The following is a 24,829-nucleotide window of genomic DNA, read 5'->3' on the forward strand; positions in this document are numbered from 1 at the left end:
GGTCAGTTGGCAAACACTGTCTGTAGTTATTAAATATAGGGTATCCAAGACAGAATGATATTTTTTTTTTCTGGCAGAAGCATATAAAAGCTGCAAACATCAGAAGTTACTCTAGGATCACCAATAAGCACTGAAATAAATTAGATTAACTGAATAACCTGGATGAAGTTTTTATCAGGTACATTTAGCACACATGTTACACAAGGGAAATTAAAGCGGATGAGTTCTCATGGCAGGTTCACTAAGAGGAGTTCTGAGACTAGCATCAGTCTCGAAATATTTGTTCTTAGACTTGTGGGGAAAATTAGTTCGTTTTCAGTGATTTCAACCAGACTGAAACAACTTGATCCTTCTCTGACACTTTGATGCCTTTTATAACCCTCCGCATAGCTTCCGGACCAGCAAGGGTGTAGGTTATTCGGCGCACTTTGTTGGTAACTGCCTCATCTTCACCTCCATGAAAGTCAAAGGAAAAGGCTACCAGCATTGTGTCAAGTATGAGTTCCAGCCAAGGAAGGTAAGCGAAGCTTTTAGTGACACATCTTTGTTACCACTTTTGTACAAGTTGGTAGTTTCAAAAAGCTTGTGCAAAAGTGCGCTTGCCTTGTGCTACTCTGGAATAGTTCATGCATTTGTGTGCTTTAAAAGAAAGTATTTGCACAGGTGGCCATAAATGACGGTACAGATAATAAACGAGAAGAAAGCAGGTTAACCGAGGGGCCCGATATTTATTAATCATATCGAAGGTTGTGGGATCGTTCCCCACCTGCGGCAAGTTGTATTTTCATCCACTTTCATTTCCATTAATTTATCGTTTCTTTATTTTATTTATTAAGCCCAAGTAATTTCTCCTACGTTGTTCTGGGTGTCAGTGTTTGTTGACTACAGATAATACTAAATCATCTTAGGATGATACAACCAGCTTTAAGCTTCCCTGCGTAACTTTAGCAGAAGAAGGTAATGTTTATTGACAGAGGAATTTAAGGTCGAACTACCCTTTTTAATTTTTTAAAGTCTATATTAAAGTCTATTTTTACGTCATTTATTTCACGATTCATAGTTGTCTTGAGCTGCATTTTACATGGAAAAACAAAAGCAGGGAACAAAACAAACAACATATAAACATGCTTCATGATTAAAACACTCGGTAGCTTGAATTTTCATACCGTATTTGTCATTCCTTCCCTTTTTTTTCATGCAAAATTAAGTGGAGGACAGTGATGAACGTGCACCAACTAGCCCCAATTTCTTGCATTGCCGATTTTACTATATTTTTGTGTATATATATATATATATATATATTATTATTCGGGTCCCTTTGTTGCTGTAGAAATTCATAAATATGGCCACCAGTTTGATATACCTTTGAATGCAATGTAATCACTTTCTTGTAATAAACATTTGGATAGACAAGGCCATAAACTTATGACCTAGTGTAGAAGTGGTGCAGGAGCATCAGAGGGGTTCTCTGGTGAGACTGCAGTGACAAAAGGACAAAGAACACACAGCGTACAGGGCATACACAGTCTTGTGTGCTTTTATTTGGTTTTCTTTTTGTTCCTGTTCTTTCTGTGCTGCATTCTCACCAGATAGCTATGGACCAACCTGCCTGAGTCAAACTTTTGCTCATTCAATTTGGCATTGCTATATGCCTTGTGTTTATGACCATTTTGGTGTACCAAGCCTCCAGTCATAGTAACACTGACATATTTGTAATTCATTTACTCTAGTTTTCTTATCTACCTTAAAGGGAAGCTGAAAGGTTTTCCAGAAAAAATGAGTGAACATCTGTACATAATGGTTTTCAACCCTCCGAATTCGAATGTCGTATCGAAATTGAGCGAAAGAAAGCGAAAATATATTTTATTTCGACGAAAAGTGCAGCAGCGGACACGCCCAGCTCGCGCGTCTCGTTTCCGCCTGTGATTGGTCGGGCGCCTCGTGACGTCAACACTAGTAACCGACCGCTGCCGCTACACATGAGGCGCGGTGCCAGGTAGTTTGGTGCTGTTTTTCTGAGACGGTAATGGAAAATTTAGAGAGACTGCGTTTTTCTGAGGAGTTCGGCGTTACTCCCTACATGTACGAGCCGATTGCGAAGAGCCAGCCTCTCGAAGAAGCAAACGATGCTTGTGCGAGCAGTGCTTTCGACGCGAACGAAAGCAAAGTCTTGGGATCTCCTCGTGTTGGAAATGCTCCTTGGTGAGTCTGTTTTTTGCAAAGCAATCTAGTGATCTCGCCGCTCTTTCGCCGATTTAGTGAGCTCGTTTCCGGTCAAACAATTGTAGTGTTGTGTTCCTGCATGCCTCCTCGTGGAACGTAAGCGGGGATGCGATCGTCGGCATTTGTGCGCTGTCCAAAGCTGTCGGCAATCTACAAAGACGGTTTAAACGTGTGAAAAGCTTCCCGGTTCATGCAGTACGCGTACCAGTACCTTCATCTGTTGACTACCACGTTGACTACCACTCACGTTGATTACCACTCCTGTTGACTACCACGCACGTTGACTAGCACTCTACATACACGCAGATGCACCAACAAAGGAATGCAGGGTCGATCAAAGCAGATTACGATGGCATGCACGCAGAAACAAGCGCGGTCAAGCACGGAGGCGGACGCTGCGAAGGAACGAAACACTAGAGTTGACGTCACAACACCGCGGTTTCCGGTCTCCGCTCGCATCGTCAGCGTCAGCAGCAGCGCGCGGCATTCGACGGGGGGCGGAGCTACAGCGCAATTTCAACTGACGATTACGTCGCTCCTAATTGAAAAAAAAAACCCCAAATTTTACCTACATGGTTTATAAGGTTCCCGCATCCGTATATGAGCGTCTTATTGAATTCGACAGACTCTTCAGCTTCCCTTTAACTTTCAGTTACTTTCTTAGTGAGCTGTAAAGTTGTCATTTGGGACTAGACAGTTCTGACAAGTTTCTTGCAGTGAGTTTGCTGCGTTCCTTTACATTGTTAATCTAACCAGACTGTTAATCTTCAAAGTGAGATCTGAATAGAGCCAGCAAGTCTATTCTCTATAGGAATGCAGTGTGCTTTCTTTGTAACGCAGGTTTGTAGAACAGTTTTCAGTTGAGTTTGTGCTTAAGCTTTCAAGGCATCTGCTACCACTTGCGTAGAAGCTGCCAGTATACTTGCTGGATATCTTGTAGGTTCCGGCGATTTCCTTGCATCCTTCTGATGATCATCTCTGATATTCTCAACATTGTCTAAAAATGGACACATGGCTTGAAGCATTATTATGCAGAGCAGAATGTGCATAGTTTAGAATTGTTAATTATGAATTTAGTTAACTACACTGGCTGTAATTTCTCAAGAATTAGTGCCTTTCATAATTCTGATTGAATAGTTACTTTAACAGCCTTGCAAGTTATTACATGCTGTAACAGTGAATGTGCATTGTCACTGCTATTTCGTTTTCTTTGTATGCAGTGGTATACCGTGGCCATAGTGTACATCTACAACCGTTGGAGCAAGAGCGAGATCAAGTGCTTTGTCAATGGCCAGCTAGCATCATCCACTGAGATGAGCTGGTTTGTCAGTACCAACGATGTGAGTGTTGATGTCATCTCTCAGCGTTTCTCGCACGTCTATTGACCACATGCTAAGAGCTCTAAGCTGTCCTGCCACCTTGCATGCTTTTATTCATTACATGTTCTTGATGCAAGACAGCTATTTATATTCTGCCTTGTATTCACTGGCAGCCGTAGTTTCTGAGGTACTTCTTCCTTCCTGGTGTTTCTTTTTTTCTGTTAGTATATCTGTACAATCTTAATTCTTTTTTTTTTTATGCATACACACAAGGAACAATTCCTACTTGGACCAAAGCCAGGCACAATTTGGACTGATGCCTGTGTGGAGACAACAAATGGCAGATAAATCATGTTTTCCAGTGGTAAAAAAGTTCATGAAGAAAAGAAAAGAGACAGGAAAAATGGCGGTACATTATATGGTCGATCAAATAGCCTGCCCTTTTCTTTCTAGAAAATGGGGAGGGAGGCATTACACGGTCAAACAATTAGCAGTGCTTCTTTCAGTGTAAGAAAAATATGTTTAATAAATGGTCTACAATAATACTTTATTAATAGTAATATATTTAATAAATAATATGTCCACTGGCACAGCAATGTTTCCAGTACTGTGTGCACAGAAAGGTATGTAGTGAGCCATAAAGAATAAGGGTCATGCATTTTGTGAATACGAAAGAACTCAAAAAGAATGTGCTTGACAATGTATCAAAGCACCAGAAGCAGCCAGCTGAACATTTGAACGTGCACTTGCTTCCTGCATTCTGTGTTTATCAAAGCTCAAGTGTTAATGCATTAAGAGTGGACACCGTTTCTGTTTTCCATACTTTCAATTTTGCCACTTTGTTGTTTCTTCAGCCTTTTGACAAGTGCTACATTGGAGCAGCTCCTGAGCTCGATGATGAGCACGTCTTCTGCGGCCAGATGTCAGCAGTGTACCTGTTTTCCGAAGCCTTGACTGCTCACCAAGTGTGTGCGATTCATCGATTGGGACCAGGCTACCAGGCAAGCACTCTTTGTTTTGCCAGAAAACAAAAAGAGAAAATGAGTATTATCGAAAATTTAAACTTGTGTAGTAAAGCGAAAAATTAAATGGATGCAGAAAAAATAATCTCGGGGAAGCGTGATTTGCCACTTCTTTATAAAACAGTACATTAACTTAACTATGTGAATTTTTCATACTAAAGGCCACGTGTGTGACATGTCGTGTACGTTGTGTAGTTTACGTTGATTATTGACACCATTTGGTCAATAGTGATATTGATCTCGATTAGCAATAATAATTGGCTTTAATATTATTGTAAGTTCATGTATACAAGGGGCTGATATATGTTTATGTGTCGCTGAACTAAATGGGTGTAATGAAACAAGGCGTACTTCCTTTCTTTATGTATTGGTGAGTCTCACTCATCCAGATCACTGTTGCTTTTAATAAATATTACCTATTGTCATAGACTTCTTTTTCTTTTCTGAGGGCAGTGGAGCTTGTTGCTGCTTTATGTGTTTCAATGGAGCAGTCTCAACAAATTGTGTTTTTTTGTTAATTTATTTTACAGAGTCAGTTTCGATTTGAAGGTGAAAGCGTGGCTCTGCCTGAAAGCCTAAAGCGCGTGAGTGCCATTCCATTTTTCTCCACCTGCACAATTTTTTTGGAAGTGTCTACAATGCTTGCTTTTCCTACCTGCAATGCTTTATGCAACAAGCTGCTGTAAATGAATCGGATCAAACTGCTTGCTGCTGCAGGACCACTGTCTCATTGTTGCCCAGCACAGCACAAGAGAAAATACATAGTTAATATACATGGTTAATCTATTTTAATGTAAAAATATTTGTTAAATGTCTCCCTCGTTAGATATCGCAATTCTGTCTCATGAGCTGGATTACTTGAATAGGCAGACACTATTTGCAAGACAAATTGCAGAATTACATTAGCTGATTAACAAACCTTTACTAACAAACCTTTAGTAATCACTTTTGTTAGTCATTAACTGTGTAATTGAAGCCAAGCTGTAATGAAGCAATGTTCGTTTAGCAGAAATCCTGTACTTATCAGTAATCTCGAGAAATATGTTTTCAAATTCTGTTTCTTTTTTTTTTTATGTGGAGAAATAGGAAGGTAAGTCTCTTCAGGACCAGCTATATTCCAATTCAAGATCAGTAGCAAATTGCATTGATGTTCCATTTAACATTTATCAGCACTCTTCAGTGTACAATAATAGTGACATGTGCAACACAGGTGGCACATCTGAGACATTCACATGTTGTAGTTAGCAGCATGGTTTTGTTTTCTTTTTTTTTGTAATTAGGACTGTGCTCATACTGAGACAGGGCATATGTCCTCCTGAAGCAAGCAGCATAGTGAACGGTGCTTGCACTGGAGAATGCTTTCTTTGTGTGCTAGAGCGTACTCCTGCCGGTTTTACCACTACTAAGTGTTATAAAGCATTGACATGCCGTCATGCTGTTGCTCGCATGATATTATTAAAAATCTGAAAGGCTGTATAGATAGGGCTAGCTGAATCTTGGGCACAAGGCTCCCTCCTGCACAGGCTATCACAGTCTAAAAAATCGCATGCCTCCATCACCACTTTTAGATTGGTAACAAGACTACAGTGAATGCCCATCTTGTTCCTTTTACTCTTTTAACAGGTGCTGTATGATGGCAAGTTATCCAGTGCACTAGTGTTCATGTACAACCCGGTTGCCACAGACAGCCAGCTGTGTCTCCAGGCAGCGCCCAAAGGAAATGTCTCCTACTACGTCCACACTCCGCACGCCCTGATGCTGCAGGTACAGATGCTAGTCACGAATGCACAAGCTGTTCCTGTGCTGTGTCTCGCCTCAGTATCGCTAAAGACATTATTATCACTCCTTAAACCCTGCCTTTTCCTACTTTTCATGCCACACAAAGGTGACATCTTGTTGCGTCCTTTGTTTAATAACACATATAAAGAAGCCCTGCAACACTTCCTATACAAGCTATAGAATGCTTTCATATCATGAGAAGCCAACAGAGACACCAAGGAAAACATAGGGGAAATTACTTGTACTTACTAATTGAATGAAGGAAATAATAAATTAATGGCAATAAAAGTGGATGAAAAAGCAACTTGCCGCATGTGGGGAACAATCTCACGTCTTTGCATTACGCAGAGCATCGCATGTGTAATGCAAAGAGGTGGTATCATTCCCCTCCTGCGGCAAGTTGCTTTTTCATCCACTTTCATTGCCGTTAATTTATTAGTTCCTTCATTCAATTAGTAAGTACAAGTAATTTCCCCTATGTTTTCCTTGGTGTCCTTGTTTGTTAGCTTCTCATGGTATTCTTAATAAAGATCGGGCCCCTCACTTAATCCCCTTTCTTCTCAGAATGCTTTCATAGTTTTTTGAGAAATAGAGTGTTTCCTTCTGTTTCTTCACAGAAAATCGAGGCAAAGGTAAAGACTGTTACGCCTGATGTGTCTTTGACCAGACAGAAAAAAAAGTATCAGTGACTACACGAATGAAATACATACAGTGGCAGTCAGCGGTTTATATGGTGCATATAGTAAGGCACCACTTCATTTAATATAATTGTCACAATTTTGGACTCTTGCTTTCCATCTCTCTCTCTCTTTTTCTCTTTGACCAATGGCATCAACACATTTTTGTTGAACCCTACTTGCTGTCCTGTTACTTTGTGTCATTACTGTATTATTGTTTACTGCAGACAAACAGCATGACCATAGTCGATTAGATATTGCATTGGACGAGACTGTTTGCAACCATACTTATGTATACTTTGCGCATTCTTTAACACCACTACGAAAGTGGTCTCTGATTATAAAGAATTCTTAAAGGTATACTGTACAGACGGCAAAATTTTGAAACCATTCTCTTCCTAAAGATATTGTGTATGCAGCCACATATTATAAATCAAAATTCAGAATTCCCCAATATTTAATAATTAATATTCAGAAGGATATTTCACAACATTGTTTCATTTTCTAAGATCCATAAAGCCTAGAGTGATTGACAAGCGTTGTGGCATTTGTAAGACTGACACAAAAATCCACTGAAGCTCACAAAAGTTGCTGCGATTACACATGATGTGAAAAGTGAGAAACTGAAATGAGTCTCCTGAGCAAGCTAGTAAAAGAATAAGGCAATGAGACATTTTATTAAAATGTGAACGTATGGTCACATTCAATGGTCTCTTAATTGCATTCACTCTTTAAACATACCCCATGCACATTTGTACAGCGCTTACTACTGGGTGAATGCCTAAGCTGCTTTCTCTAATCGTGCACATTGCCATTTGTCACAGTAGAGTGTGTAAATGTGTCTACGTGACTTGATAGATGCTAAGCACCATGATGTCTTGCATATGCAACCCCACAAATTGTGGCACTTTTATTTGTGTGTGGTAGCATTTGCTGACTCCACGTTTTTTGTGGTAACCCTGATAAGCACCATTGTTGATAGTGTCACCTTGCCTCCCTAGCCTCAGAGCTGTTATGCACACCACCATTGTTCCATCTGTGAGGGGGGGGAGCATTTTCATACTAGCCGATTCACTTACGATTGCCACCAGCTAGAGCCACACAACTTGCATATCATGAGGTGACAGTCTGTCCTGCAACAACAGACTGTTACCAGTAGCAGTTCGGAGCATCATCAGGAATTGCGCTCTCTGATCAGCATTTCTTTTTCTGTCATGGTAAGCAGGAAAGGAAACTAAAGCTCGAACTGTGACGTCTGTATGTCTGAAGAGTGATGCTCATTCCCACGGTCCTTTCACGCAGGACGTGAAGGCAGTGACCACATACTCCATCCACAGCACTCTCAACTCGATTGGAGGCATCCAGGTGCTCTTTCCGCTTCTCGGCCAGCTGGACCTGCCCATGGGCTTGGTGCCTCTGCAGGAACCCCGCAGGCCCAGTATCTGGTATGAGCTAGTTGGTGCTTTCCTTCCTTATACTCCAAGGTGACTCAAAGGCTATGGCATTCTGCTGGTCAGCATGAGGTCGCGGATTCGAGTCCTGGCTGCTGCAGCCAGATTCTAACAGAGGAAGAATTCAAAAGGGCCCATGTGCTGATGTTCTTATGCATGTTTAAAAACTCAAGGTTTTTGCACCACGTGTATGTGCATGTATGTGCATGGAAGTGCGTATCTGCGAGTCAAAATGAGCAGTGTACCTTGTAATCGCAGGCAGCACGAGTACTCATCAAAGTCAAGGATTGTGTGTATTGCAGACAAGGATCTAATTGTGCATTAATATCTTAGTACACTTCCGGAATACAAAAGAAAGAATACTAATCAATTTTTAAGTGCATCTGGTGATAGTCAAGGAAACAAGGTAGCTCCCTTTTTCGATTTATTGAAATTTGCCATTTACCAGTAGCCCTGAAAAAATTATATGCTGTACTGAATGCTTCCATGTTTCAAAGTCAGAAAGCAAGAATTCGACGTATGTCCTCTTTGCAGTGAGTGTGCATGTGTATTTGCATGGACGAGCATAATGTGAAACAGTAAAAGAAATTAACATGGAAGGGTTTAAGCAATCTGGACATTGCACTTATTGTAACATATATTTTTGGTATAGTTGTTGGTTCCGATTCATGGAAGCAACAACGTCTTATTTATTTGTTCATGTATTTTTTTTTTACCTAAATAAAAATATCAATGTATACAGAAGAATGCACAAATTCAGTTAAAACGAAAGACAGCATGATGCCTACAGAATAAAGACAAGTGATCACCATTCTGTTTTATTGTGTATTTACTTAGATTCATGCCATTTTATATATTTGAGTGTGTATTGCCAAGAAAACCGAAAGGTAGTCAATATGCTGTCACTGCCGCACGTTGTGCGATGGTTAGCAATTACAGTTGTCTATTTCTGCCAAACTTTCATTACTGTACTGAATGAATTGTGCGACTTACTCAACCAGCAATAGATACGTGAAGTGCCACATTCAATTATATTTGAAGTGCTCGTTATTGAAAAAATAATAATTTAACATTTTATGTTATATTTTCCACGTGTCTTAGTCTTACTTTGCAGATACCATCCTACCTTTCTGAGCTTCTATTGACGCTATTCTATTGAGGCTATTCGCTTCTTTTTTGTTTTCCTACATTTGTCTGCTGGATGGCAAGAAGTGCTGTTCCTCACATATTAAGTGTAGCAAATGAGACCATACTCCAACAGTTAAGTTATTTTTGACATATTTAACAGATCTTTTGCACTGCAGTGCATCTACATAAAGTGAAAGAATCTTACACAACTTTTCTTGTGCTCTAGTTGCATAATGAAACTTACTGCCAGTGGCATTTCACCACCTTAGACAAGAATGTATTGTTCTTTCTCTGCTCCCGAGTCCACTAGTTGGCCTGTTCAGTAAATGAGGGATCACCATTGCATATGGGAGCTCAAATGCTTTAGGGAAACAAAAAGGCATGCAGGTGCATTATGTGGTGGCCACGTAAGCTTTTTGGCTCTTGTGGTATCTTAACTAGTTCACTGTTCTGCCACTGGTTTTTGCCGGGTACTCCTGCTGTGTGGCTGCGAGTATCTAGGTGTCTGTTATAGTTTGTAAGTTGCTATCATTCATGAAAATCAATGGAAGTGAAATTAATAGAAGTACTGAATTGCCTGCTGTAGGCATGACGAACCTTCAGGTGCGCTGAATTGCCATGGTCTGCAACTGCACCACTAATGGACTGCAGTACAACCAAGTCATGTGGCAAATGATCCGACTGTGGGCCATGCTGCCCAGAAATCAGAGCTTCAAGAAAAAAAAAATGTGTTCAATGAATGTGTAAACTGCAACCTGGATGGCCCTCTGGTATCTGAAGCACTTTGGGACGTTTTTTTGCAGTGCAACGCTGATTGGCTTCATCTGCGAGATGTGCGAAAGCAGCAACACTGTGCAGCAGCACATGATCCAGAACAAGGGCTTCCTAGTCATGAGCTACCAGCTACAGAGGGTATGTTGAGTCTGCGCTCATACTACATCATTTTTCCCCATCTTAAGATGTAGTCCCAAATGGTTAAGCACATGCATTGTTTGTAACATTTTTAAGATTTTACTCTCTCTTACATGATGCAACAGGCACAGTGCTTCTGTGTGTATATATATTCTTTGAGCTGCAACATTCAGCAACAAACCAGCATATGCCTGCTCCTTGTCTTTGTGTCTTGTCCCAGGACTTCTGTTTTGTCCAGCATATACTATGCTGGCCATTCCAAGCATTGATACTACTTTAGCAGGCAGTGACAGATAGGTGAACTACATTTGCAGGCATCTCGGGACCACATAACAGACGAGGTTCTGCACTCCTTCCTCTCGCTGACCAAGCACTTGCTGACGGTGTACAGCAGCAATGGGGAGCTGCTGCTCAAGCACCTCCTGGACCACATTCTCTTCAACCCAGCTCTGTGGATCTACACACCGACAGCTGTAAGTGTCCTTTCGTTCTTTGCTCACAGGCTGTATACCAGCACAGCTTTTCTACATCTCTTGATAGGAAACTACTGCACCTTTAAACATGCTAGCACATACTCTCATATATGTCTGCATCAGCAGATAGTGCAGACTGAGAGACAACTTTGTGCAGATTAGTAAGGTTGCTAAGGTACGGTAAGGTTGCTCTTTCTTTTCTTCTCTTTTTTTCAGTTCACTTAGGACAAATACGATTGATTGTTCTCGTTCAATCACTTTATAGCGAGGATCAATTCAAAGATTTCTTACTTTATACAGCCCCATTGTTTACAAACTTTGAACGAGAGCTGTGCTTAAGTGCTCACTCAGAAAAAGCAAAATATATGCGGTGACAACAGTAGTATTGTGCAGTCTTTGTATATTCACTGAATGTCTCTAGGGTCATGTCCTGCCAGCAATGCAGCCCAGTATGTTCACATGAAGGCCTACATCACATTAACAAAGGTTGTCAAGTTATTCTAGGTGAAAAATAAAAATACACTTGATTGGCCAAATCAATGGAAATAATGCACCTAGAATTCTGAGTTTCTGTAGGATGAATTGCTCAAAATTTCTATGGGTAAGTGTCCTGTGGATACCATTGAATTTGTTGGAAGGTGCAGAGCCCTGTTTATGATTCCCTCCTTATATGCAATGCTTCTTGGGTCCTGTGAGGCTATTTTAAACCCTTCTATACCTTGTTTCATACATAGCAGGCAATGCTGCAGGAGCTACACAAGTAGCGTGGTCACAGAGGTGTCACTGTGCACCTTTTGCAGGGTGGTTGCTTTTTATCTGCAGTGTCTTCTAGAGAAGACCTACTTCATTTATTACAACCACAGATTGTAGAGATAAGTTTACGCCGAATCACGTATGACTTGTGCACATTTGTGCTTCCAGTATAGGCAAAGTACTATACCTTGGTCGCGAGCGCAGGTGATGCGCTGTCGCTGCTGGTCACAGAAACATGTTGCTCCACTCGTTCGGAGGTACACCTAGGTTCCGATCTCCGGTACCTTTCATGTAATAAGTATGACATATTTTGCGGCATAAAAGTACGAGTCCATTTTACATTGAATTATATGGTGCATCCCTTCATAATTATCTTTGATATGTGGTGCGCTATTTTTTGGCATGGATGTGAGCAGTTAGAGAAGTCTCTATAGCCTTTGTAACGTGGCCTGCTGTGTAGGAAATAGAGTGTAGATTGTTGTTTCGATTTCGCGATATGCTGAATCTGAGCTCCTAAATCCGAATGGGATGCTTATACAAGAGCATCCACGATTATGATGTCATGTGTTGTCACTGACAAGAACATTTCAACATGCCGCCATCTGTGAATTGGGAAAGAAATGCTCTGCACACAGAGTTTCCAAAAAGCGGGAACACTCCAAGAAACTCTCATAGATGCATTGATTGAGGTGCAAGAACTGCAGCTGTCATCTTTGCAGTAGTTGCTGTTTTACGTGCTGTCATAAGATGTGGAACAGTTAGGCTAAGAATTCCGAGTTTCGAAAATGTGTGAATGCAAATAAATTTTTTTGCATTAGGCACCCATTTCAGTTTTTCACAGTAAGCCCACAAATCTCTCCTAGTGGTAGGAAAAGGTGTAAAACTAAGTTTGGATGTTCTAAATCCCCATGAACATATTTCTAAGTGCAGTTCGGTTGTTTTGCTTCAGCCAAAGTAATTCAGACTAAGTTTCTGTACTGCCCAAAAGCAGCATTACCATCACACTAATGGTGATAGAAGGGCAGCTGTCGGCAGGGCAGGAGGTAGGGTGAAGAAATGGAGGTGTCGCATACCAGCATAGGTGTAGGTGCACGGTGCCTTCATATCAGTCTCTCTTCCAGGTGCAAACCAAGCTGTACGCATACCTGGCTACTGAGTTCCTGGGGGACACACAGATCTACAACAATGTTCGGCGTGTGAGCACCGTCCTGCAGACCATGCACACGCTCAAGTATTACTACTGGGTCGTGAACCCCCGCAACAAGAGTGGCATCACCCCCAAAGGCCTCGGTCAGCAACCTGGGCTTCTTTCTTTGCTTGATACCTAATCCTGTGTCACTGTTGTGTCTATTTATGTGCATGCAGTTGAACATTGGTACATTCAATTCTGAGATACCCTGGAATTATACATATCCATTTAACATTAAGATGAAAGCCCGCGAGGCTTGCAGAAACATCAATTTTTGATGCCAAATGGCATCACATCATGGCATGGCACAAGTTATCAGGATTGCATGATTGTGTTGATGCCTTTTTTCACCTGCACTTTATGGAGGTAGTCAACTCATTAGAGTGGATAGTTAGGGTTCCAGCTGAGGAGCATACCTTCTTTCATACTAATGAAATTATCCAATTGCTAGTGAGTGAGTTAGTGAGTAAAGACTTTATTGGAAAACAAGGTATTGACGGGTGACCTTGTGGTTAGGCAGCCACGAGCCCCTGGGCCTGGCCTGCTTCAGCTCTCTTGATGACCTTGACCAGCAGGTCAGGGTCGAAGCTGAGCAACATGGCCTCCCACTGCTCAGTATTACTTCGTGATTTGTGTTGTTTTCCACTGGGAACGACCACATAATGTGGATTCAACTGCTAAAAAATAATTAGCACAGGACCCAGTGACCGTAGAAGAAATAGCAAATGAAGGTCTGAAGATAGCTGGCTCAATCGAAACTGCAACCACTAGCACTAGTCTCAACTTATTACTAACTGAATATGCTCCGGCTTCAATTCTTCAACTATGACATGATTCCTGAAGCGCATATGTAAAATATTAGTATACTTTTTTTATTAAAATATAAAGGTCATCAATGATAGTCACATATTTTCTGATATCTTCTGGTAAGAACAGTGTGTTCATGAAAACATAAACTGTTCATTTCTGCTTCACTGATTTTAAGAATTACTGAGTCTTTGTTAAAGCACTTGGTATAAGCACATCTTTATTTTGTCTTGTACATTTTTTTATTTGTATGTGGTTCTGAATAACATGCCTTCAAACTAAACCTGTCCTGACTGGAACACTTACTTCTATCACGCATGATATTCTAATATTGCCTGATCTCTTCCCCTTCCCCAGATGGTCCCCGTCCAAACCAGAATGACATCCTGGCAATCCGAGCCTACATGCTGATCTTCCTCAAACAGCTAATCCTCAAAGGCAATGGCGTCAAAGAGGATGAACTACAGAGCATCCTTAACTACCTTACCACTGTGCACGAGGTACCCCGACCCCCAGCATTCCATTCAGGCTTTATAATAACTCGTATGTGGTACGCCAGGCGTGTTGATGATTCGTTTCTCTTGTGAAAATATTGCATACCTAAAATCTTGGAAATGATGTCACGGTGCATGAAGTACTCTGATAGAGATCCCAACCATTTCGTTTGTGCTTTACAATAACTCATATGTGCTGTGGCAAAGGCACTGATGAGGCTTGTATCTGTTGTGAAAGTATTGTGTACGTGACACATTAGCAGATTATGAAGAGTATTCCAGCTAACATTAGCCAAGCTGTCCAACGAAAAAAAAATTCAAAGAAACACAGTGCAAGATCAGCGACAGTTGAACACCATAGGGGTTACAATTGTATCTTTCACTGTGTTCTTTTAATGCTTTTTTTTTTGTTGAACAATTAGGCTAAATTAACTGGGACACTCGCGGTATAAGAGAATGCTTTAACTTGAGGCTGATCTGCACTCATACGCAAGTGAAATGCTCTTTGCTCTTATTACGCAAACACTGAATTTGTTTAAATAAGATTTGTTGCTGTGTGAAGCTACACTTCGCATGTTTACTTTTTCCGGCAAATAGAGAACACCCACGAAATATGAAAAGCACCATATGACTGTGCATTCATTTGCATGGGATAACAGTGCCATCAAGCAGTCTCAGTGAGAAAGCAAGCTGTTCATTGTTACTGGGCCAAACAGCGGTGATAACAACAGGCATGTTCTTTCCACGGCACATGAACAGCTGGCAGCAATTATTGCATATCAAGATCAAGGAAGTGCACTGCCCTGGACAGCAAGCCTGTGATGGACAGCTTGCTTTCCCACTGGTACTGTTTGATGGCGCTGCTATGTGTGGTATTTTTCATATTTCGCGGGCTTTCGGTATTTGCTGGAAAAAGTGAATGCACAATGTCTACCTTGCTGTAGACACCTAATTTTTATGTCTCTTATGATTCTCTGCAACCACATAAGTGGCATTTCACAATTAGAGCAACAATTAACCCTTGCAAGGTCGATTTTTCTCGCTGTATGTGACCGCCCAGGGTCGATTTCTTTAATTGCAGATTGAAATTCTTCAGAGGAACCCCTTTTCGAACAAAATATTTACCGTAATTTTTCTAGGGTGACCGTGAAGTGAGAAAAACATTTTGTGTTGGTATATATATGTATATGTATATATAAAGATATGTATATATATATATATATATATTCATGAATAACAACAATAAAAAAGAAAATAAACTTATAAGAATTAAAAATTTGATGCATTGTTATATGCATAGTTCAAGGTTTAGAATATGTGCACACGAGAATATTTCACAGGTCTCAAATGTTCCTGCTCTTACACTAATATTTATGTCCATAGCGCAATCGAACTGCGTAGGTGAGCGCACTCAAGAAAACTGTGTGGTTGAATTGTCATCAAAAAAGCAAAATGTGTGACAAGCTTCTGCTAATCTTCATCTTATCACCAACCAGAGGCGATTAGCTTTCACAAGTCTCAAAAAAAGAAAAAAAGGAAACATGCACGGCGGCATCCTTCGTATGCACACCCCTGTGAGCAATAAACGAGCGTTTAACAGGCGGTCACCCATTGAGCGATTAGTAACGAGATAGCTATCAGTTTTGCGAGGGCAAGAAGCCGAAATTGTCTGCAGAACAAAACTCAAACTAACCGCCGCCCACCCACGTGCATACCAATTCGCAAGCGGTAGTATATAGACACGCCGGAGCAAACATACTAGCTCTAAAACCATGCAGCGAAAACCGAGAGAGCGAGGTGCGAGAAAAATATTCCCTGTATTCCTGCATAGTGGCAGCACATGCCAGGAAACAAAAAATTAGGAAATTGGTACGCTTTTTAAATGTACAGATGGCACTGTAATTATATGGCATCGACCATTTTGGACTTGTTCGTGGTGCCATATATCTACGTCATTGACCCTGAAAGAGTTAAAAATTTAGCTAACTGTTTTTGTTTACTAATTGAATGCCATTGATAGAAATTACTGCTGGTTTCGCAACAAGACTCTAAATGACATGCACTTGGTCTTACATAGAATGGTCCATGTATTTTTAAACAAGGTGGATGATAGCTGGAACATCCTTTATAGTGCCTTGCTGGCTGTCTTTCACTGCATAAAAAAAAAAAAAAAATTTGTTGCACTCGAATGTTTACGCATTAGCATGTTGGTCATTGTGAGCTCAGGAAGGAAAAAAAATTATGCTTGCAGGATGAAAACCTTCATGACGTACTCCAAATGCTTATGAACCTGATGGCTGAGCATCCGGCATCTATGGTTCCAGCATTTGACTGTAAGAATGGTGTGAGGTAAGAGGACCTGCTCTTTTCAGACTAGCATCATTGAGTAACCCTGTTGCAGCATGTGGTGTGTAACGATATTCACCTGAGATGCATAGGAGAATTAAACAATAGGCCTCCGGAAACAGTCTTTACGAACATCTGCACAAAGTACAGTGTAGCACAGGCAGTGCTTTGGGAATAGGGGCTGAAATTGTGCTACAAGAATCGGGTGTTATTTGCTGTCCAAATGAGCAAACGTTGCTCAAGAGTAGTGCATTTATTCCTTAAAAGCAAGGCTTTAAAAACATTGGATGCTAATCAGCATATTATTAAGATTATTTAATTGGAACAACATTCTAAAAAAGCACTTAGCCTCTTCCCTAACTGCACATAAAAGAAATAGAGAAGCTTGAAATGTTTCTTTATTTTGAAGCTGCCACTTGATGTCTTTTATTCCATGTGGCATGGCCATGATGATGGCTGCCGTAGTGGTGTGGGAAGAGGCGTTGCTGTGGTTTTTCAGGCTATGGGAGTAACAGCAGAGTCCACATGTTTTCATCCTGCACACAGCGTGATAGCTGCACTGTTATCATGGCCAAAATGTGGTATGTAGTGTCGCTACTTTAATGAGTAACAACATGGGAGCAAGTTACATCATTTATTAAAGTGTGGTCTTTGTACTGCACAATACGGACACCATCACACTGGGCAACACCATGCTGAAAATGTGTTGAATATTGGCTTTATTGTCGCTGAAAGCGTCAAGTCATTTGTAGCCCATGCCTTCACTGCAAGCTTGAATTTTGTAGTAGTCCTTATTAAGAAAAAAAAAAAAGACAGAACGGTTTAACAAGTGCACTTGCTTGGCACATTAGCAAATTATACTGCCTGTTTAATGACTACACTCACCTGGCTCCCCTGTAGAAGGTGTGCCTAGATTTTATGTATGCTCAACAAAGCATTTTAGTAAGCCTGCTATATCTATTATACCTATTGTTACCAAAAATGTTTATTGTTTGTGAGTAGGCAAAAAACGTAAAATGTGGTGCTACATTCAGTGCACTTTTACTCTCTTACCATTAACCTGAAGGGATGTTATCCCAACTGTTCTGGGGAAGAAAAAAAAAGGCAGCACCTTTTCAATTTTGTTGACGCTAACTTCTCTTGTATGTTTGTTGGGGCCAACATTACAGTGGTGTCATTGATTTATTTTTAGGGCAATCTTCAAACTTTTGGGCTCAACAAATGAGAGTATACGACTCCAGGCTCTGAAGCTGCTCGGCTACTTCCTCAGCAGAAGCACGCACAAGTAAGATAGCAATATCGATTTTGTGTAGAGTTTTATCGCTTGGTCATATGGGTTCTGAGGCCTTGGGGAGTACTTGGCCTTGTGGGACCTCAGCCAGCCACCACCTGACCAGCTCAGGTAAAAAAGATGCTTGACTTTAGACAATCTTTTCTGTGCTCAAACGACCTGCTGTACTTTAGGTTAGGTTACATTAGGCCAACTCACCTCCAATGCAAAGACATTACCTGCATTGCATCTTATGAAGGCGCATTGACCCGATGCAACCTATCTTAGGTCAAGGGGCCCTCATGGTTTTCTGAGGCTTTTCGAGCATATACTTCACTTGCATAAACTTAAGACACAGTGTACCTAAATATCCAGGTACTGTTCACCACCCTGACCAGAAAACTTAAAGGAAATTGGCTGGTGTTGAAATGTGCCCCTGGCTTTTCAGGCGGAAGCACGACGTGATGACTCCGCACAACCTGTACATGCTGCTGGCAGAACGGCTACTGTTGCACTCTGACCATCTGACCATGGCCACTTACAACGCCCTTTACGAGGCAAGTGCTAGGCATTTAGGCGTGCATGCATACTTGAAGATATTTCACCTTTCTGGTTGAACCAGTTTACTCGATGTTGGCACTTGCACAAGCTGCATAGTGACTGGCACTTTGGTTTCACAAAACAATCTTCTCTAGAAGTCATTGAGACGAATTGCTTGTGGAAAATCAGCATCAATACCCAGGCAGAATTTTAAACTTTCATTGGTATTTAGTTTCTCTTTTAGAACATATAAAAAAGAATGTGTGTAGGTTTCTGCGATTCAGGGCAAGAATGACAGTGATTCAGTGCGAGAATGACACCTTCAGTTGCAACATTTGCATACATTGGGACTACATGGACCTACGAATATGAATGTGCACTTTTGATGCTGTAATTTTCTTGTATGTGTAATGTTGTGTCACTTTGGTGTTTTGTTGATCTTTTTTTGTGCAGATGCTGACGGAGCACATATCCAACCAGATCCTGTACACCAAGCACTCAGAGCCAGAGTCTCACTACCGGCTGGAAAACCCAAGTTAGTTGGCTGCTTACTTGTTTCTGGACAGTACTTCCTACATTAAGAATGACTGTCAGGTTTGCCACTTTTTCATATGACACCCTGGCATGGAGCCTTTCAAAATCTTTTTAATTCTGGCTGCATTGCCTTAACAGACAGCTAGAAATACTTCATCGTGGAGCACCTTTTCTTTAAAGAAGAAAATGTGGCAAGCAACCGATGAGTAAATTATAGTGCCAAGCCAGCAGCAGAGCATGCTAGTGAAAACTGTGGCAACCATCTTATGTCAATCACCTAATAACTGCCACAGGATGTGATAATCACTAGGTGATTTGTGTAGTGACACTGAGTTAATTATTTTGGCATGTGCGAGTAAATTGGCTTCTATAGTTATGAAGTAAAGAAAGCCAGCTTTTCTATTGTACAGCTAAACATACTTTTTAAACTAACTGCTTTACTTTGCTTTTCTGCCCTTCTGAGAACATTGCTTCATTTTCCAATGCAGTGATCTTGAAGGTTGTGGCTACACTAATCCGTCAGTCAAAGCCATGCGAGGAGTTGATTGAGGTGAAGAAGCTCTTCCTGTCTGATATGACTCTGCTGTGTAACAACAACAGGGAAAACAGAAGGTAAGACGAAGTTACTGTATGTGGTGGCTGGACAATAAGTCACCTGCTTATTTTTTACTTGAGTGTTAAGCAGGTCCTCGTGCAGTGGCTTTCTGTAGCATTCTATGTCACTGAAGGGATGCTAATAAAGTTTTCAAAGACAGCGTGACACAATTGGTGCTTAGCGCAATAATGCTAAACTTAAGGACCAACAAGAGCAGAATTCATCCTGCATCTTGCTCTTTTTGCAATATGCTATCATTGGTCAGGCATTTGGCTTTCAACACATTTACAAGATCTGAAAACCTGTGAGAGACCAGTGTTCTCAAGGTGTAAAAATATAATCACATAAAGAAAGGGCACATGGAAGTATTATGCAGTTCTCCATATGCCCCAAGGAAATATCCACATGAACAAAATAATTTTACAGCCCATAACATTTTTTATGTTCAAAAACCACAATGATAAACATACTGTACCTCTGAGTGGTGTGTTTCAAGCTGAAATGTTCAACCACTGATTAAGTGCCAATAAATGTAAATTTAAATATTAATTTCTCCTGAGAACAAGTAGTTATTGGAACGCCTTACCCGGAAATTCCCATTGTTTGCAACTGAGCATGTGACGTATTTTGTTGACTGTACCATTACTTCTGTTTATGACCCTTGTGAATTTTTCTATCTTCATTTTTGGTTGTGTGTACTTATGTTGTAACTCTCTCCTGCTTGGACATATGTCCGCAGTATCGTGAAAATAAAAAAAGAATACATGGAGAAATATAGGCTTGATCTCCTTGTATCATAGCAAAGAAGGGTTCTGAAGCTGGATAATGTGCACATCCCGTGTGGAGTTTATCTATATTATCTTCAAAGTAAGATTACTTGCTTGTGGTGTTGCTTTTTCCTGGTGCCTGCTGGAAGAGTGCTCATTTGTGCCTTGACAGCATTGTGCTGCTCCTGAAATTCCTGCGAAGTGTTACAGTTACATTAGAACGAAGTCACTAACTTGCCAGATGGCGTAATGGCGTGGGATTGTTTTGCGTGAACTTTCAGGACAGTGCTTCAAATGTCCGTGTGGCAAGAGTGGCTGGTGGCCATGGCATACATTCATCCACGCAACGGGGAGGAGCAGAAGATCTCGGATATGGTCTACTCCCTATTCCGCATGCTTCTCCATCACGCCATCAAGTACGAGTATGGAGGATGGAGAGTTTGGGTCGACACACTGGCTATCGTTCATTCCAAGGTCAGTTGCATACGGCTCTTTTTTGGATACTATATTCTTCTGCATAGTGTTGCCTTTATGTGATAGTTTTTCGGCATTCTTAAAAGCATTTAACTTTCCTTATACTTTAACTGGTGCCGAATGTTTTCGATTTTTTCTCCTTGGCCTTACTTCTCGAACCATGCATGCTTGCTAGCAAGTTGACACTCACTCTGTGCTGTCGTCCTTGGCTGCATACAGGCAAGTAAGCACAAGGCACAACATACAGCTTCTTACTAGGAACTTGCCTTTATTTGTTGTAATGATAGACATTGAATAAAATATTATAATAAATAATTAGAACTAATTAATCATTTAAATAATTTATTAACCAGATTTTAATAATTACATATATATGTGAGCTAACATAATCAAAACTGGTGCTTTATGTGCATAAACTCTGGAGAAAAATTTGCTACAAATTTACAACAGTGGCCTTTATTATCATGTCAATGACAGACTCAGCTAGTGGGAACATCAAGCATGTCAAACACACTCATACACAGTCATAAGCCCAGCTGCAAAGTCGGAGAAGCTTGTTAATCTTGGAAGGATTGAAAAGTAGGCGAGTTGGAACCTATCCATTCTTCGGCAGCACATACAAAAACTAAACACGAGAAAGAATGAACAACCAATGCTAGTTAACCTTGTCCGTCAAAAAAGAGCCCGAAGAACTTGTTAGTGTCGCTGACAATCTCATCACAGAATGTGCGAGCCTTGTTAGCATTTCCGCTGTTTTTATTCAAAGCCTGTATTAGCGGCTACAGCAGAGACTGCATTTGTTTCTGTGCCCGCTGAGAGTGCAGCGCACGTGGGCATCGTCTTAGTTGGAAGATTATAGCTCAATCTGCCACTCCTTCCGTGCTGTTGAGAAAGAGAAGCAGCAGCGTTGGTGCCGACTCTTGCCTGATTTTACTCATATGACCTTAACCGATTATTTTTTATTATAATAATTGTGATTAGAGCATTGATTAAGTGGAAAGTTAATTGATGAATTGCCCAGCTCTAATTTGTTCACGTTCTTGTCTGCAGCCACCAGTTGAGTAGGAAAAACAGACTAGACTGCAAAGAGAGCAAGCCAGATAGTTCAATTAAGAACCTTGTCTTTATTTGGATAGTCACTGTACTAAGCAGTATATTTCTCAGAGGTGAGCATTTCTAGAAAGTGGTTCTTCAATATCCAACGTGAGAGTCTGCGTAGGTTTAGGGCTAAAGTGCCACAGGGCATGGTGAGAAGCTGTTGACTGTCATTGTTGCTGGCAGTCCTCGTTGAAACAAATCCACCTTATTGGTTGGTTGAAGACATACTTAGTTGATACTCTTAGCGCCTAGTGGCTATAGTGTTGGGCTGCTAAGCACGAGCTTGCGAGATCGAATCCTGGCTGCCGCGGTCGCATTTCGATAGCGGCAAAATGCGAAAACACCCATGTGATTAGATTTAGGTGTACGTTAAAGAACCCCAGGTGGTCCAAATTTCCGTAGTCCCCCACTACGGTGTTCCTCATAATCAGATCGTGATTTTAACATGTGAAACACCACAACTTAATTTTTTTAATATTCTTAGCTATGATAAAGACAAGTACATTCAGAACTGGTTCATTCAGGACCTGAAATTGTTTTATCCTGCAGGTGTCTCTGGAAGAGTACAAGCTGCATTTTGCTCAGATGTATGAACACTTTGACCAGCGACGTGTGGACCATATCACTGACCCTGCTGTGCGTCGCAAGCGACCAATTAGCACCATTTCGGGCCTTGACCGGTGTCCACCACCAGAGTCAGATCTCCCTGTTGCTCGCAGGGTATCTGATGACCAAACTGTGGCCACCAGACCAGACATTGTGCAGGTCAGGGAAGGGCTGGGGGAAGAGGAGGAAGAAGCCACCAGGGGGACTGTGACTTTCCCGTCCATCGTACCGTCCACACCAAGTCAGCTGCCAGACCCTGTGCCGTCAGATGATGTGAGCAAGGCCACTTATATGTTTATTTGCTGTACTCGCACAAATATAACAAGAGTCGCTTTTGTTTAATTCCCAGCCTCAGAAGTTATCTTGCGTCATATTCAGTATCAAGCTTCAGCACTGAGCATCTCTAAATGTACTGTATGTCAGCTCCATTGGCAGGACACGTAATGCGTAGGGCAGCTAACTGGTTGTTCAACTTTTAGAGTTACAGAATGGGTGCGATGATGATGATTATGATGAGGATGATGGGAAGTACAACTGAGTGTAATGAGCCACTCACCGTGAATTCCTTCTGTTGCCTTGCATCTGATTTTGTTAACATTTGTATTGCAGGTTGTTCCAGTTGTTGAAATCTCTGAAAGCCCAGTGGATGTTATGCAGCCAAATCAGACTGTTGTCTGTCCCGATGTGATTCCGGTCCAAGAGACTATCTCTGGCAAGTCTAGCCTTGAAGAGAAGCGCACCCCTGCAGAGGAAGATGCATCACCCACCCAAGATAATGCTACACGAGAGCCTGGAACTTCCCCCGATGTTGTTCCCCACCCCAGCGACATGTCTTCTGGCAAGGATGTTCAGGAGAATTCACCTGAGCATGTTGAAAAAAATCTACCAGACACATTCACCGAGGACCCATGCTTGGCAGATAGAGAGTCTTCGGTTGCCTTGAGAGATCAGGTTAACACTGTCCAAGTTACCGCAAGTGCAGATTGTAAAACTGAAGAAAGAGCGAAGGAAGAATGTGCAGAACCGAATGCTGTCTTAGAACCTAGCAAGGAAGAGGACCCTGTTTTCACGATTGAGACATCTGCAGATAGAGATGAAGCAGGAGGAGGTGAAGTATCAGCTGAGTGTGATGTCTTTGAAGATGCCCAGGGTGGTGATGGAAGTGAAACCTCAGAAGGCACTTCTGCGCTCCCTGATGATGGTATGGACAGCACGGAGAGAGACATTGCAAAAGGAGAAGCCAACGAAATGTTGTCAGAAACAAATGCAGACAAGTTGGAGACAGCAACAGTACAAGCTGTGGCCGAGCCATCAAACACCACTGATGGGACACTGAGCGCCGAAACTGAGCAATGGGAAGTTAAGGGTGACAGCCGATCAGAACATTCTACATCTGGCTCTCCTGTGAAGTCTGTTGAGAGTAGTGGTGGTGGTGGTGCAGATGCCAGCAGCCTTGAGGAATCGGCTGGGAACAGTCCTGTTCCCCCAACGCAACAAAAACTTATAGTGGCCTCTGAACAATTGGTTAGCCACCTTCCTGCAATTGTGAACCCCACTGAGGAAGTGCCATTGCCACCACCAGCCATGGATTCTGAAGTGTTGTCGTCGCCTCAAGAATCACCCATACACCCCAGTGTTGGAGTTACCGATGATGCCAGCACAGTGAGCAACATCAAAGATGAAATTGACAGCAATGGAAACTGCTGCACTGCCTCAGGCACAGCAGACAACGATGGTGGGGATGACATAGGTGATGAACGCATGGAAGCTAAGCGGACTATGGCACAAACAAACCTGCTGGATGGGGAGGGAGATGACACAACAGCAGCAGCTGAGGCAAGTGGCATCAGCACCATTGAGGCCCAAGTTGAGCGGCAGCGCAAGCACATGGCTGAGATGGGGCTGAGTGATGCGCCTCCTACAGAAGGCTCGGGTGAAGATGACGACGACGATGTTTGCGCGAACAGCGCTGGACTTATTCGTCGTGCTCGTAGTGCTTCACACGCATCCTCTGCTACTGCTGCTGCTGCCGAGAAGGTGCCACCTTCAAGACCCAAGTCTGTAGAAATTGCCCCTGCTGGCTCGACTGCCAGTGGGAGGCAGCTGTTCAATGCCGGGCCTTCACGTCCGCCGTTTCGCATTCCAGAGTTTCGTTGGTCACCCATCCATCAGCGTCTCTTGTCTGACCTCCTTTTCTCCCTCGAGACAGACATCCAAGTGTGGCGCAGGTCAGTAACTCATTGATTGATTTTAACGTCACAAAAAACGATGTCAGCTGTGAGGCATGAGGTGGTGAAGTACCCTTCATCATTTGAGGCCATGCAAGATATTTAGCATATGTTCAAGTGTTTTGCCCCCTAGTGTGTGGTTAT

The 24,829-nt window shown here is 41.8% G+C and overlaps 1 protein-coding gene across 2 annotated transcripts in view; it reads left to right on the forward strand.

Annotated features, from left to right (window-relative positions):
* rg (A kinase anchor protein rugose) overlaps window positions 1-24,829 on the forward strand; it is a 346,775-nt gene that overhangs the window by 135,522 nt on the left and 186,424 nt on the right. For both annotated transcript variants that reach the window (XM_055073810.2, XM_050182990.3), the window contains exons 7-24: window positions 391-517; window positions 3,444-3,563; window positions 4,397-4,543; window positions 5,095-5,148; window positions 6,188-6,328; window positions 8,323-8,465; window positions 10,403-10,511; window positions 10,826-10,984; window positions 12,859-13,027; window positions 14,091-14,233; window positions 16,479-16,576; window positions 17,766-17,858; window positions 18,292-18,400; window positions 18,837-18,918; window positions 19,406-19,529; window positions 20,561-20,753; window positions 22,401-22,730; window positions 23,067-24,685. In XM_055073810.2, coding sequence (XP_054929785.1) covers window positions 391-517; window positions 3,444-3,563; window positions 4,397-4,543; window positions 5,095-5,148; window positions 6,188-6,328; window positions 8,323-8,465; window positions 10,403-10,511; window positions 10,826-10,984; window positions 12,859-13,027; window positions 14,091-14,233; window positions 16,479-16,576; window positions 17,766-17,858; window positions 18,292-18,400; window positions 18,837-18,918; window positions 19,406-19,529; window positions 20,561-20,753; window positions 22,401-22,730; window positions 23,067-24,685 — 3,960 coding nt within the window. The remainder of the gene's footprint in view (window positions 1-390; window positions 518-3,443; window positions 3,564-4,396; window positions 4,544-5,094; window positions 5,149-6,187; window positions 6,329-8,322; window positions 8,466-10,402; window positions 10,512-10,825; window positions 10,985-12,858; window positions 13,028-14,090; window positions 14,234-16,478; window positions 16,577-17,765; window positions 17,859-18,291; window positions 18,401-18,836; window positions 18,919-19,405; window positions 19,530-20,560; window positions 20,754-22,400; window positions 22,731-23,066; window positions 24,686-24,829) is intronic.

Source organism: Dermacentor andersoni, chromosome 4 (genome assembly GCF_023375885.2).
Source record: "Dermacentor andersoni chromosome 4, qqDerAnde1_hic_scaffold, whole genome shotgun sequence".
NCBI lineage: Eukaryota > Metazoa > Arthropoda > Arachnida > Ixodida > Ixodidae > Dermacentor > Dermacentor andersoni.